At 43.2% G+C, this 15,221-nt stretch overlaps 1 protein-coding gene across 1 annotated transcript; it reads left to right on the top strand.

Annotated features, from left to right (window-relative positions):
* Nucleotides 1-2,264: 2,264 nt before the first annotated feature.
* On the top strand, nt 2,265-8,867 carry prss16 (serine protease 16; the record flags this gene model as incomplete). The annotated part of the gene is made up of 13 exons (XM_079166940.1): nt 2,265-2,322; nt 2,995-3,137; nt 3,960-4,059; nt 4,515-4,644; nt 4,884-5,007; nt 5,106-5,183; nt 5,632-5,679; nt 5,776-5,892; nt 6,923-7,087; nt 7,320-7,461; nt 7,584-7,763; nt 8,561-8,715; nt 8,808-8,867. 13 exons carry the CDS (start codon nt 2,265-2,267, stop codon nt 8,865-8,867), a joined length of 1,500 nt encoding a protein of 499 aa, XP_079023066.1.
* Between the last annotated feature and the right edge of the window lie 6,354 nt (nt 8,868-15,221).

Here is a 15,221-nt window from a genome sequence, read left to right as displayed (position 1 = left end):
CTGTCATTGTGCTGTGAAATGCTTTTGCTACAGTATTGCATTAAGTAGCTAATTTGTGTTTTCTAATGTCATCATCCTTATCTCGCTCTTGCATCACAACCATCTGCTCCACATCCAAAGTGAGACGGTTTCAGACCATTTTTTTCCACTCTTGATATCTTTGCGCTTGGATTTTAACCGGATAACAAAAATGCTCATAATGTTCCATCAGTGGCCTCATTTGACAGGCCAGTGTGTAATATTAGCTTAATGTCAGAGAGGATATCCAGTACAGACTACTTTGCCAATCCTTAATGACTAATTGCTTTTGCAACGATTACTTTTGGATCATTTCAGATCTGCACATGAGGTAATCTAGATCCTTGCAGTCTGCTGTAGGCTTATGCTGCTGCCCTTCCATCTGGCGAGGCTTAGGCCTCGAGAGCTGCTGGCTCTGTGACTGAGATGCTTTTAAAGAAGACAAAAGCCTGAGATCAAATTATAACATTCAGCACACATAGGAGAGTCAAACTGTGTTATTACATAAAACAATTACACATGACAAACAATACCATGTTGCTAACAATGAGATTATATGTCCTATTTTTCACTTAATAGTTGTGTTTCTTACTCATGGGGAGTTTAGTTCTGATGACCGAAAGAGCAGACATTCAGTCAGCTACAAAATGGTAGAATAGTTAAAAACGTTAATAAATAAATCCACTTATTCGCCCTAATGCAGAGAGTCGGATGAGAAGATCATACCACTCTCAGACATGTCTGTTTGCTATAGGAAGCCCGGAAGCGCTTAGCTTAGCTTAGCATAAAGACTGGAAGCAGGGGGACACAGCTAGCATGGCTCTTTTCATAGGTAAAATAAAATCTGCATAGCAACATCTCCAATGTTCACTAAGTAACACGCTAAATGACTTGTTTTTTAGAACGGACGTTCAGACATCTCAGTGCGCTTCACACTTTACACTTGAGAATATCATTGTCTCTGATGTCCAGAACGTCAGAATCCCTGAAGATGAAATTACAGCCCATTTAAGGAGCTTGTTTGTCTTCTTTGTTGGTTCTCAGAGACACAAGGTGTTGGCGGTGGAGCAACAGATCAGATAGAGATGAGGACATCAAGGTGTGGAGAGGTGGACCTGAACAACACTGCCATCTGTACACAGCTGGAAACTGCAACAGTCAAATGACATGACCCATTTGAGTGATTGCATGTCTGTTTTTTTTTTAAACTACTACTTTTCTTATTTCTTTCGACATACTAAACAACTACTTTTGATGACTTTTGATGACATACTATACTACTACTTTTTTTCCAAAAAGACTAAACTATGACTTTTTTGACATTCTATATTTTTACTTTTTTTGACATTCTATATTTTTATATTTTTTTTATGCAGTGATTTTTTATGGCATTTTTTCGACATTCTAAACTATGACTTTTTTGATTTTTTCCCACATTCTATAATATTACTTTTTTTAAAAAATTCTAAACTATGACTTGTTATTTTTTTTCGACAGACTATAATATGCTATACTATGACTTTTAATCGACATAGGTAAATAACACTATTTTTCGATATACCAAATTATGACTTTGAAAAACTTTTACTTTTTTCAACATACCATACTTTGGCTTTTTTTTAGAAATACTATGACTTTTTTATTTTTTCAACATACTGAGCTATGACTTTTTTTCAACATATTATTTTACATTTTAAAGACAATTTAATGTCAAACTATACTATGACATTTGTTATGACAATTTCATGGCATACTATTTTTTATGACATTTTTACAATATGCCATAGACTAATGTATTAGGACGATAATTCACCAACATTTTAAGTGTTTAGTCAACTCTCATATCAGAGCAACTCACTGAGCTGCTTTTGCTACTTAGGAACATAAAACACTGAGACGCAGTGAGTGTTTGAAAGAGGGAAAAGAAAGCTGTTACAAAGCAGAAAGATCCAGTTACATCACCAAGCTGATGCTCTATTTTGCTGAGCAGTTTATATATGGCAGATACACACACACACACACACACACACACACACACACACACACACTCACACTCTCTCTCTTTCTGTTCTCATGAAATGCCATATGCAGATCATAATAACACACAGGTCAAATCACAGTTTCCACCCTTCAAAGCACTATATAGGGGCCTGATGAGGGGCTGATGAGCGGTGGAGACCCTCCTGAGTCCTGCAGACCGGACATGCATCACATTTATCTTAAAGTATCCTGATTCGGTGGTAAAGATGCTTTTCTCACCGGCCCGCTGTCTCATCCTTCTACTCCTCTTGAACTCAACTGATGGTGAGTTGATGAATGCTCCACTGAGTCTGATAATGGGTTTACTCACAGATTTAATAACTTGACAGCTTCATGATATACAAAAAAAAATAAAAATCAAAGCACTTCAGAGATGTGAGGATTTGCTGTAAGGTTTTTGAAAAGTTGAAATATTTTGAGCTGGAAGACGCTGGTGGTGACAAACAATCCTTTGGGAGGCTGACGTTAGATGTTGACTGTTACTGAAATAGATCAGAGATTTTCCAGGTGGAGATTAAAGTATTTTTGCCAAACATCACATCAGTGACATGAACATAAACTATTTCTATCAGTCAAACGGATGATAAAGCCACATAGGAGCCTTTCTAGAGGAAGTTCTCAGCTCTGGAGGTCAGCAGTAATACACTATATTTATATAGCACTTTTCAAAAGAAAAGGTTACAAAGTGTTCTACAAAACAGAAATGGCAGACAAACAATGATGGTAACAATTTAAAATAGTTTAAAAGTTATACAACACTGAGCAAAGAAGCAACACAAGGAGGAGTAGGTGTGCTGGAATGACCCCCATCACACAGGACTGAGCCAGAACAATTAACTCTCAAACAGGCCATTGAGGTTTGTATTATTTCAATGACTTTGCACAAGTGCCCTTCTCTCACATCCCCTACCTCTTGGTCTCTTTTTTTATTGCCAGGACGGATTCTGGGGAAGATCAAGGAGCGTGTGCGTAATCTCCTGCTGCAGAAAGCCAAGCAGCCTCTTCAACATGTGAAGGAGGGCAAGATCCACCAGCAGCTGGACCACTTCAACCGACTAGACTTCAGGACCTTCCCTCAGGTAGAGACGGATCAGTGGTCTATCCGGTGTGGGGCCCTCTAGACTAGAGGCTTTAGAGGCTAAACCAGCTTGGTCCACTAACGTCCTTTGGTCCTGGAACGATCTGCAGGCCAAGATTTAAATGATTTTAAACTCAGAATGTCGCTGCTAGCTGCAGGTGCTTCAACTCACTAACAAACTCATGGTCACAATGCTGCCTTGTTAATGCACTGGATGATGTCATTTATTTAGTCGTATCTATTGTTGGGATCTGATGTTGTTGTCCTGTCATGTGTTGAATGTTGCTATTTGACCATTTCTTGGCTCGATCGCACTTGTAAAAGAGGTTTTAATCTCAATGTTATGGTTATATGTATGTATAGGCCGCACATTTCAGACATACAAACACGTGATAAAAGAGCACTTGCACAAGTTTCTCTGATCTCATAACCTAGATGAAGGCAGTATTGAATTTAAAGCATCAAAGACGATTCCATCTCATACTATTTATGAGAAAACTGTGCTGCTGTCATTTTGCTCTACAGAAAAGAGCTAAACTTTGCTAAATCTGCTCTAAAGCAGCCGTCTGGATAAATCTAGACTGGTTGAACCTTTTCATCACCTCAACTCCAGCATAGCCACCGACGAGACGCCGCCTCCTAACAGCGTGCATTGAGCTCTGTTTAGCTCTCACTTTCATTTGTGGCTGCCAATGTGCAAATGTGTCCTTTGGAGCGTTAAATACGGGATTACTTACACAAAGAAATGTGCTGCTGGTTTGGGTGAACCTGAATAAAACATTTCTTTCCTTCTCTCCTTCTCTCTTCCCATCTTTCCCCCCAGAGGTTCTTTGTGAACGAGGCGTACTGGCGGCGTCCTGATGGTCCGGTGTTCCTCTTCATCGGAGGAGAAGGGCCCATCTATGAGTTTGATGTTCTGGCAGGTACAGTAGGATGAACGTGTCCTCACCTGTCTGTCACACGCATTCAAACGGCAGATCAAACAGATCAAAATACAGAAAATGGCTGACACTCCCTCGCAGATTTGGAAATAAAAGTAGAAACAGTAACTGAGGCATCATGTTGTGTGTCAGTAAGATGACACTTTGCTTTATCTGTCCTGTCCTGTGTTCTGTCTGTACACCAAACCATCAGATTCTTTTCTTCCCATGTTTCCATCGGATATATTTAGAATTGACATTTTTTTACTATCTTTCTGCTGGAAATAGTGCCTCATAAAATCACTTTATTTACACACCTGTATCCGGTTGATTGTGCATCATCTCCACATCACACGTACCTTCTTTAAAACGTTTAATTCCCTCAAACTGTCTGTGTATTTCTTATTTAAAGAAAAGAAAGAAGCATTCAGCACTCTGAATCTTATCTGCTTTCCCAGGTCACCATGTTGACATGGCTGTGGAGCACGGCGCGCTGCTGTTGACTCTGGAGCATCGATTCTATGGCGACAGCATCAACCCTGACGGCCTCAAAACGGAGAACCTGTCAGACCTGAGCAGCCAGCAGGCGTGAGTGTTGGCTACCAGCTTGTGTGTGTGTGTGTACAAGTACATATATGCTTGTAAATGTGTGTCCTTCACCTCACTTGTGCATCTGTGTCTTTTTGGTTTGTTTTCAGCTTCCCCTCTACTTTCTGTCTAGTATGTATGTGTGTGTGTGTGTGTGTGTGTGTGTGTGTGTGTGTGTGTGTATGTGTGTCAGGTGAAAGACTGAAGAGTTGTTTTGTGTGTTGTTGTTTTTTGTCCAGGCTTGCTGACTTGGCTGTATTCCACCAGCACATCAGCCAAAGCTTCAATCTGAGCCACAGGAACACCTGGATCAGCTTCGGAGGCTCGTACGCTGGAGCTCTGTCCGCCTGGTTCAGAGGAAAGGTGCTGACGAAATGTTACATTTCACACAACTTACATATTATTTCCCTTTTAGCAATTGTTACACATTTTTCTGTGTTTCCTCTGTCATCCTACTGCAGTTTCCTCACCTGGTGTACGGAGCCGTGGCCTCCTCTGCTCCTGTCAAGGCGACGTTGGACTTCTCTGCCTACAGCAATGTAAACTGGCACAAACCATGCTCACTATTAATATTCAATATTAGCATATTACCAGAGATGTAGACAGGATTTGTTTTTAAATACGGAGGTCATGAGTCCCTGTGCAACTCAACCTTGCACATAGATCTTTTTTGACAAGCTTCAGGAAAAAGAAGTGAGTAAATTACAAAAAAAGAAAAAGTCACAAATGTTTACATTATTCAAAGCCTCCCTCACATATGTAGTTTGAATCCATTATTTATGTGTGTAATCATTCAACCTCCCTGTAATCATAGAACATCATCAAACCCCCCACAGTTCCCAGAAATATCACCATGGACGTGACCTTCATACACTTAATTTTTACCTAGACGGCCCAGTAATTATTATGCATGCAGAACTGCTAAATTCGTCACTAATTAGCCTTGCGATGCATGCCTGCTCCCACCTCTGTGGTTTCCTGTTTCAGGTCGTCGGCTTGAGTCTCACGAACGAAGCGGTTGGTGGCTCAGAAAAGGTGTGAAGGCAGCCACCATGTCTGTGCAATCGTATGACTGGCATTATATCTCTGTCCATCACACGTGTTGAATTCCCCCTCATCCTCTTCCTGCAGTGTCTGGCTGGTGTGCGAGAAGCCTTCGCTGCTGTGGAAGCAGTGATGGGCGGGAACGCCAGCCGGGTGGCCATGGACTTCGGATGCTGTCAGATCCCCAAGGATCTTGATGATCAGGTGACGGCTTTGGTCTGAGACGCTTTAGGAGAAAAATTACAGGTTGTTAGGCCTAAGAGAGGGGAACAAAGAACCCTCTCCGTGGTATCTTGTTTAGGCATTTTTGTACTTTTTATGCTATTGTTTTGAGGGTTTTAGAGACTTTTTCAACGCATGCTGGTGTAGTGAACTCTCAATACTTTAATGGTCAACATGCGACCACTAAACATGACTTTGAACAGCACTATCAGAGTGTTAAGGAGTTCTTACATGTTGGACAAAGCAAACCTGTAGGCCTACTCTAAATCATATACCCCACAGCCCTATCAGATGAATTTAAGCAGGCTACCCCTGCAGCAGCACCAACCATCATGTTACAGTTATCATCATTAAACTGGATAGTTACATTATACTAGATAGTTACAGTTGCTAAAACACCATTTCAAACTCCACACACAAAAACCCAAAACATATACACAAAATTGTATTATTTTTACCATTTATCCATTACTTCTATTTCAACTTTTAATCTGTTTACGTTACTTTTGGCTAACTATTATCTTTTTTGAAATTTTAATCATAATAGACTATGACTTTTTATGATGTTTTAATGACATGCAACCATTTATCCATCACATTTAGGCGTTTATTGTTTAACTATTAACAATTTCCACCATTAATACATTGGCCTTTAGTACTATTTGAACTGGCCTCTACTTTTAACTATTTAAATGACTTTTTGCTAAGTGTCAGACTTCTCTGCTCGCTTGCAAACTAACTGTCACATGTTCAGTTGTTGCAGCCACTTAATGTGTGGGCCTCTACATATTTGTAATAAAATCTTAATTTCGAATCAATTGAAATTAATTGAGTTACTCCACAATTAATATGCCTAACCCCTGGTTGGGATTCACTGTTTGAATAATAATAATTTCATCACATTTTACTCTGTTTTTCATCCGTCATCTTTGTTTTTCTTTCGTTTCTTCAATTCTGACACAGAACAAATGCATCTGAGTGGAAAATAAATATTTCCCTCTCCACCTCTCAGATTGAGCTGATGCAAAACCTGGCCGACATAGTCATGGGGACGGTGCAATACAATGAAGAAGGGGTGCTCATGCCAATCGATGAGCTCTGTGGTGTGATGACCAACAAGAGCGAGGCATACGTGGAGGAGACGGAGGCTTACAACCGCCTTGTTAAACTTGCACAGGTAAGGAAAACACAAGGATGTCACAAATGTCCAGCTTGCAGTTTTCTCTTTTCATGCACAGTCTAACCACCAGATGTCACCATTGAGCCATTTTCTCGATGAGACAGGCTTGAAGCAAAGGTGCAACCTTTTAGGATTTCTCTCGTTAGTAGAATTATGCAGCCAGGGAGCCACAGTGTGGTGTTTTATATATGCTGTGTGTCATTTCCTTTGTGTGTGTGTGTTTGTGCAGATCTACCATTCCTCCAGTGAGGAACCATGTCTGGACATCTCCCATGAGAAAACTGTGAAGGATCTGATGGACACGACCATCCACTCAGGCAGGAGAGCAGCGAGACAGTGGACCTACCAGACCTGCACCGAGTTTGGCTTTTGTACTACACACACACACACACACACACACACACACACACTAGACAACAGATATAGTCAACCATCATTCTTTCCATCATCTGACACCCTTTCGTTGTGTATTTGTGTGTGTGTGTGTGTGTAGACCAGACTTGTGAGGATGCCACTTGTCCGTTCTCTGGGATGGTGACCCTGCGAACCCAGACTGAACTCTGCCTAATGCTGTTTGGCATTTCCCAGCATTCCCTGCCTGGACACGTTGCCTTTACGAACACTTACTATGGAGGAGACAACCCACACACACACAGGATCCTCTATGTCAATGGTGAGACTTGGTTTACTGGAGGCAAAATCACAACAAACTAGAAAGATGGACTTAGTAGAGTGCACATCTCCGCCTGGATGTGTCTGCAACGACTACTGTTGTATTGTGTGATTGCACAAATACAACCACACACAGATACAAACTTCTTTCAAACTCAAAAACCAGCAGCGATGTAATGTTGTACAAGCAGAGGGCTTGAAGTTGTTAAATAACACGCTTCATACAATCATGCCAAAACACAAAGGTAAAGTCACCAAGCTGTCTACCCGTTTAGCAACAACTGATTGGCAGCGAGGTACAGCAGAGTGTGCACTGGTAGTACCGTAAACAATAACAGTGTGCTAACCCCCCACCGTGTCGCTGGACACAGAGTAGCGAGATTGTAGATGCACTTAGCTGTGTTATCACTATAGCGTACTACCAGCCGGGTAGAATGGTGAGAGAGGAGTCAGCAGGCAGTCAATGCTGATAAAACAGGTAATAAAAGGTGTTCTGAGAAGGTGTGAGTCACCACGAACAGGAGAGGTAATAGAGCACGCAGTGATAACTGGCCACCCAAAATATTGTGCAGTTTGCTGCAGCAGAATGTGAGATTAGCCGTGGACAGACACAGAGGTGCACAGTCTCTCACTCAGTCACGGATACACTCACATAGTCACACACACACACACACAATCAAACGCATAACCTCTCTCACGGCCTGCGCCTGCCGGAGATAATAACTGAACCTAAGGAGGATGAGTGAGCGGCCAAACAGTGGTACAAATTTAAAATCTATTTCCTCATCGTTGCCACAGGTGGAGTTGACCCGTGGAAGGAGCTGTCTGTGGTTCAGGACCGGGCGGAGGAAGGAGCAGAAGCCCAGACCATCTTCATTAAGGACACTGCTCACTGTGCTGATATGATGAGCAGAAGAGCCACAGACCGCCGCTCGCTCCAGAAAGCCAGACAGGTATGTGTGCCTCACTGATATGTTATTGTGTAATCTGCATAACAAACATGTAGAATGATGAAATCCTCAAAAACATTCCTTCTCCCTCCCAGGAGATCGAGAAACATGTGGACAGTTGGCTGAAGATGGCTGCCCTGGAGAAAACCGTCTGATCCAAACACGTTATAACCTGATCAGCTCTTATCACTGTTCCCTGAAACAGGTTCACGAGCCGGTGTGCCTGGCTGCTCTGCTTCTTCATCATCATCATCATCCTCTATTTCCTCTCTGCCCCTCCTGTTCTCCTCCATCCATAATTATCTCAGCACTGATCTGTGTTTGTGTGGTTTGGTTTTATGCATCTGTTTGCATCTGTTTCCACTGTTTTTAATACTATTATTACTTTACAAATGCAGAAAGAATTTCCTTAATGCTCATTTTCCCTTATTATCTTAGTTGTCTTCGATTTATGGAGGATCTTGAGGTCTATATCTACCGAATGTGTATACTTATAATAACCCTGATATAATCTCTGTTTCCCATATTAGCTTCTTTCTTCTTCTTTTTTACAGTATTCATCAGTTGTCATAACCCTGTATAACCTCTAGGGTGCAGTATTGCTACATGTGTGTCAAACCCATTTCTTGATCTTCATTCATTGTAAAACACAAACATAACAAATTAAAACTCAGAACAGTTTGCCACGCCGGTTGCTCTCTGTTAATCGTAATAAAAGGCAGCAAATTTAGAACACTTGCAGATTTATTCCAAGCATTATGCAGCATCGGTTGATGAGCTGGCAGGGACACTGAATGTGTCCTGTCATGGTGTTGTGTTGTTGTGTTGTAACAGTGTTTGTGCGAGGGAAAGGTGAGGAAGCACCAGTTGTCCTAAGGCCATCTGTTTGCTCTGGGCTGCTCCGTGTGTGTGTGTGCGTGTGTGTGTGTGTGTGTTTGTGTGTGTCTGCTTGCGTTTGTGTGTGTGCGTGACCCTCCCTGTAGGGGGTCAAAAGTGGGAGGTCATGACCCCGCTGACCCCCTGGGAGTGGAGATCATCAATCAACTAGGGGCTGGACAGAGCAGCAGCAGGGGACACACGCAAACACACAAACACACAAACACACACATATAGATACTGTAACACACACACACTGCAGATGTACCAGGGCAACAACATAAATACACCAAAAGCACATTTGGATCAAACGAGTATGATGAATAGAATAGATATCAAACACATATTAAATGTTTCAGCCCCCCCCCCCCCCCCCCCCACACACACACACACACCACAATCAATTGCATGCATAAAGGCCCCTCAGACATTAGCTGCCAGCCAAACAGGCTGTGTGTGTTTTGTTTGATAACATACGTGCTTTCTTATTCATGGGGAACTCACAGATGCTATCACACGCTTCAGCCCAGAGACAAAGCTTTAAAGATGGAAAGAAAGCGAATAAACCTGAAGCGTTTTTTTTCTCTCACTGCAGTGCCTCCATTTCATCCGCTCATCTCTTTGCTATTGTAAACAAGCACACAAATAGACACACACACACACACACACACACACACACACACACACACACACACACACACACAGTTACACACACTCCAATAGCCGCTATCAGGGTTATCAGCCAGCACTTGCAGAGCGACAGGGCATGCTTTTTCTCTCTCTCCTCCTCCTCCTCCTCCTCCAGCCTGTCCTGTTGATCAATGAGGAAGTTCTTGGGCCTCAACTATTAATCAGAGCCTATCGGCTATCTGTCTGCAGAGCCAACCAATCATGGCCCTCCGACAGCTGGGCCATGAAAAATGTGGCCCGGGTGGATGGCGGGGAGGTGGTGGTGGTGGTGGTGGTGGGGGGGATAGTTTAGGGTGGAGGGCGGCGGCGGGGTCGTGGAGGAGAAGAGGGAGGTGAGGGAGCACTCTATCTGATCCGAGTCAGGTCACGGCTGCACGACTGCACTTTGTGCACTTACAGCTGATTCTTACCATAACGATGACACACACACACACACACACACACACACACACACACACACACACACACACACACACTCACACACAGGCTTCATGACCGACCCACACACGGGCTATCCCACTTCAACACATTTTTATCCCCGATTCACATTTACATCAAATTGAGGCCTTTTTTTGCCGCCAGGTGGCACCCACTGTGTTCGCCCTGCTTCCTCGTGGGGAGCGGTTAGAGGGACGGAATCAGACCAAATTAATATGAACACGGTGTTTGCAGCGGAAAAAGTCCCCAGTGAGGACCACAACGCCGCTGATCTGTTGTTCAATAACGCGGCCTGTCCTCGCGCCTCAGAGCTTCATCAACACACCGACATCCCTCCTCTGCATAATCACCATGCTCACACTCATCCATTCACATCTTATTGCCATGATTAGATTACATCTAATGCTATTACACCGCTCCCATCTCTCTCTCTCCACCTCTCTCTCCCCCCCTCATCATGGATTTCTTGCAGATCTTATTAGTGTGTGATGCGGACCAGGTCTCACTTTGGATTTATGAACCCTCAAGACTTCTCTCCTTTAATCTCCCTCTCCTCCTCCTCCTCTCCCTTCCTGCATCTGTCCATCTATCATTCCCAGGGTTGGCTTGGGCGGAAGAGTATTAATCCCTCCATCCCATCTCTCACTCCTCTGGACAGATGAGGAGGTGGAGGAGGGAGATGGGGATGGAAATGGGAGGAGGAGGAGGAGGAGGGGTAGAAGATGGGAGACCTCAGATTACTTTTCATAATATTTCCGTAGCATTATGGGACAAATGGAGAAGCATTACAGGCAATGTATGCAGATTTACAAGATGATAGGTCACTGCTTTGGTAGGATACCTTCAACAGGTACGGGGATGAGCTGGAGATGCTGCAGAGGGAGTGTGTGTGGGCGCAGTGCAGAGGCAATAGCTACAGATGGGATGAAAAACAACTTAGTGTGGAGGTGTGTGTGCTATCCAGCTGTTTGCATGTTAATGCAGTGCGAGGTTGTGTGTATAAGTGTATGTGCCATAATGAGGTCGATGCAAAAAATGTGTCTACATGTGAAACGTGCATCCCTGCAAAAGTGTAACAGAAACGGCAACGCATCACCTGTTGACGCCCATGAGCACAGACACATTTATTTTGGTGGTATGTATTCAGTTTTAGCTGAGGTGTTTACTTAGGTATAAAACATATATATGTTTATTCTTTATTTCCCTATATTTGTTTGTACTTTAACTACAAGAGAGTGATGCATCCACAAGCACTTAGAAGGAAACTGTGAACATTATTTTTTTATCAGGGATTGTTCCTCTGGCCAGCAGCCCCAGCAGCATCCCCCCCTTCCCACGCTAATGTTAATGCATGTCAAGCACACGCACGTACGCACACGCACGCACGCAAGCACACACACACACACACACACACACACACACACACACACACACACACACACACACACACACACACACACACACACACACACAATTTTCAACAGAATCCAATAAGCGGCTAGAAATCAATTGGAGTGATCAGGACATTTAATGAGTCCAGTACTTGGAGGCCTAATTCTCCAGAAAGAAACAAATTCAGAGTAAAGAAAATAATTAAACCTTTGACCATGCAGTCAGGGTGAAGCAGACCCCCCCACACACACACACACCCTCCTCTCCACCCAAGCCCTAGCAGTGACAGGTAGATTAAGGGGCGTGATAGATGCCCCTCTCTGTATCTCCCTTGCTGCACCCCCACCACCACCCCTTTCCCTCCCCTCCATCCATCATGGCGGCTGGTGTAATTGCGGCTGCGTGGGGCTGGCAGAGGGAGCCTCCATCCATCTCCTTAACAACAAACAGTCAGGAGGACGGATGGCGCTGCGCTCCCTCAGTTAATCTCCATCTATAAGAAGGGGGTGGGGGAGGAGGGCTGGAGAAGGAGAGGAAGAAAATAACAGAAGGGGGAAAAGGTAGAGTTGGCTTACTATAAACAAAACGAGATGGAGACGGGGAGGCAGAAGGGAGGAGGGAAGGAATGGTGAGAGGCCTTGCCCAAAGAGGTAAGTAAAGGAAGAGGAATGACCCGGGAGGAACTGAGAGAAACTGAAGGAAAAAGTTTGCAAATGGCTTCAAGAGCAGATAAGGCTGGATTTTGCTTGGCGAGCGTGCCAGAAGAAAGCAGGAGAGATGTATGGCGGGAAGGGAGGGGGGGATGCAGACGACCCCGAAACTGGAGAGGCACAGGCTCATAAAAATGCACTCTGCACCCCCTCGACTACCCCTCACTTTTACCCTTTCTCCCTTTACTTCCCTCCATCACTAGCCTTTCTCTCTCTCTCTGTCTCTCTCTCTCTCTCTCTCTCTCATGCAGGCAGTGGAGGGTCACAGTTCTCTGATGTATTGGGCAGTTGTGCCAGAGGTCACGGCAGCCATATTTTCTTAATGGCGGAGTCACTGAAGTCAACAAGGCTGGGTGGCCTTCTACCTCCATCTCTCCCTCTCTCTCTCTCTCTCTCTCTCTCTCTCTCTCTCTCTCTCTCTCTCTCTCTCTCTCTGGTGGAATCAAGTAAACTCAACTTTTTTGGCAAGGTGAGGGCAGCAGCAGTTTGTAGAGGTGGCTGTTTTTTTCACCTTGCAGATGATGCACTTCCATGTGAACCATTTGCACCAAACACCATCACGTTGGGCAGAAAACTACAGGCGGGACAAGAACAGTTTGTAAAAGCCTAAAGTCTGTCATCTTTTGTTCGCAATCTAGTCAGAACTTTATGATATTACAACGGTGAATTCCATTATAATCTCACAAAAGGAGCTACAGAAACACATGCAGTCATTCCAGGTAAACATCCACAGTTATGCACACACTCTGCTTGTTGTTCCCTGTTAAATAGCCCAGGGCATCGCCTGCAGTGAGGCCCAACTTAGAATAGGAGCACCGTGACACTGACCCTACAGCAGGCAAGCACACAAAGCAACGGACACACACATACACACACACTCGTCGTGAACACACTTGCATTGCTAGTCCGAGCGCACAAAGTCAAAAGGCCTCGGTGGGTGCAGAGGAGTGAGCGCTTGAGCCTCGACAGGGAGTGACAAATAACTGCAGCAGCCTTGACATGCAGAAGGAACGTGCCCCACTGATATGCAACTGTGTGGTGCAGGGAAGGAGCCTGTTTCTTACAGGAGAGCTCCACAACGGGAGGACATCTAGTAAACAAGTGGAAATGCAAGCAATGCGCTGCTGAAAACATGCAACGTGATGCTCGAACTTGCAGATTTTAGATAATTAGGTTGGAAATTTCCACTCAGTTTGACATCATGTTCGTATTGCGATAAGAAAAATCTTCTAAAGGCATTAAAAGGGAAATCCATTTCATGTTGGAGCAGATGATTGAAACTTTGTGTTTTGTTTGGGGTCCCTTAGATCCCACTGCTGCACTATATGTGTAAAACTATTAATAATAATATTGATTGCACAATCAACCAAAGTTTTCCATTTATCGTTTCTTTCTTCTGACCTCAGTGTATGGAAAAGTATTGAAGTGATAATCCTTGCAACAAACAATTTGTTGATCAGGACAAACGATTTTTCAATAAGAAAATATATATTATATTTATGTATTATCTATATTCCATGTGTTTGCCAAAAAGGCATTCGCACACAAATATGTTATGTGTGTGTTATATGTGTGTATGTATCGGTGATGTTACTTACGTTTGACCCCAGAGACTCCCTGATGTCCTCTGAACAAACTGAACTCCAGGAACTTCTTTGGGATTTGGGAGGGCAGAGCTGTGTGTAAAATAAATGAAGTACAGTCAATATCAATCACAGGAAAGCAAAACTCCAAAGAAGTGAAAAGTCAAACTGATAAAACAATGTTCATGTGTTTTGAACTGATAAAAGAAGACTCCAAACTGAACGTTAAAGTTTGAATAAAAACAAGACAAAAACGATTTAAATTCTTTGTTTTACAAATTTGGTTATTTAAATGTTTTACTCGTTAACTCATTTCACCTCATATGTCTTATTTAAAATCCACCTTGGTGTTTTGTATGTGATGGCGATATCTGAATTAAATCTTGTTCTATCTTTGTTTGGGTTAGATATTACAGGACATCTGTGTGTCTTCTTTGGGACAGTTGTGTTACATTTCAGCACATGTTTAACAACATATGTTGTGTCAAAATGGGTTCTCATTAACATATGCAGTGCATTAAAGTATGGTGTAGTCCCACAGGACACAAGGAGATGTGAAGAAAATGGCAGATCCTTTAGTGCGTTGTGATGTAAATGAGCGTAATCTGCATGTTTAGATAATAGTCTGTTAGATAAATGTTACAGAGAGTTGAGATTTATGGTCCAAGTTAAAGTGGCCTGGAGACAAACACTGAAAGAAGTCACTCTCAATAACATTTAAGTAGCCAGTAATTTGTGGATTGTAAAGGTTTTGCATGAAGAGAAATGAGGAAATCTAAAACCCTGTGACATGAATTCTTCAGATGACGCACACGTCCGT

The sequence above is a fragment of the Pholis gunnellus genome (genome assembly GCF_910591455.1).
Source record: "Pholis gunnellus genome assembly, chromosome: 9".
Taxonomy (NCBI): domain Eukaryota; kingdom Metazoa; phylum Chordata; class Actinopteri; order Perciformes; family Pholidae; genus Pholis; species Pholis gunnellus.
This window is presented reverse-complemented; position numbering and strand designations above follow the sequence as displayed.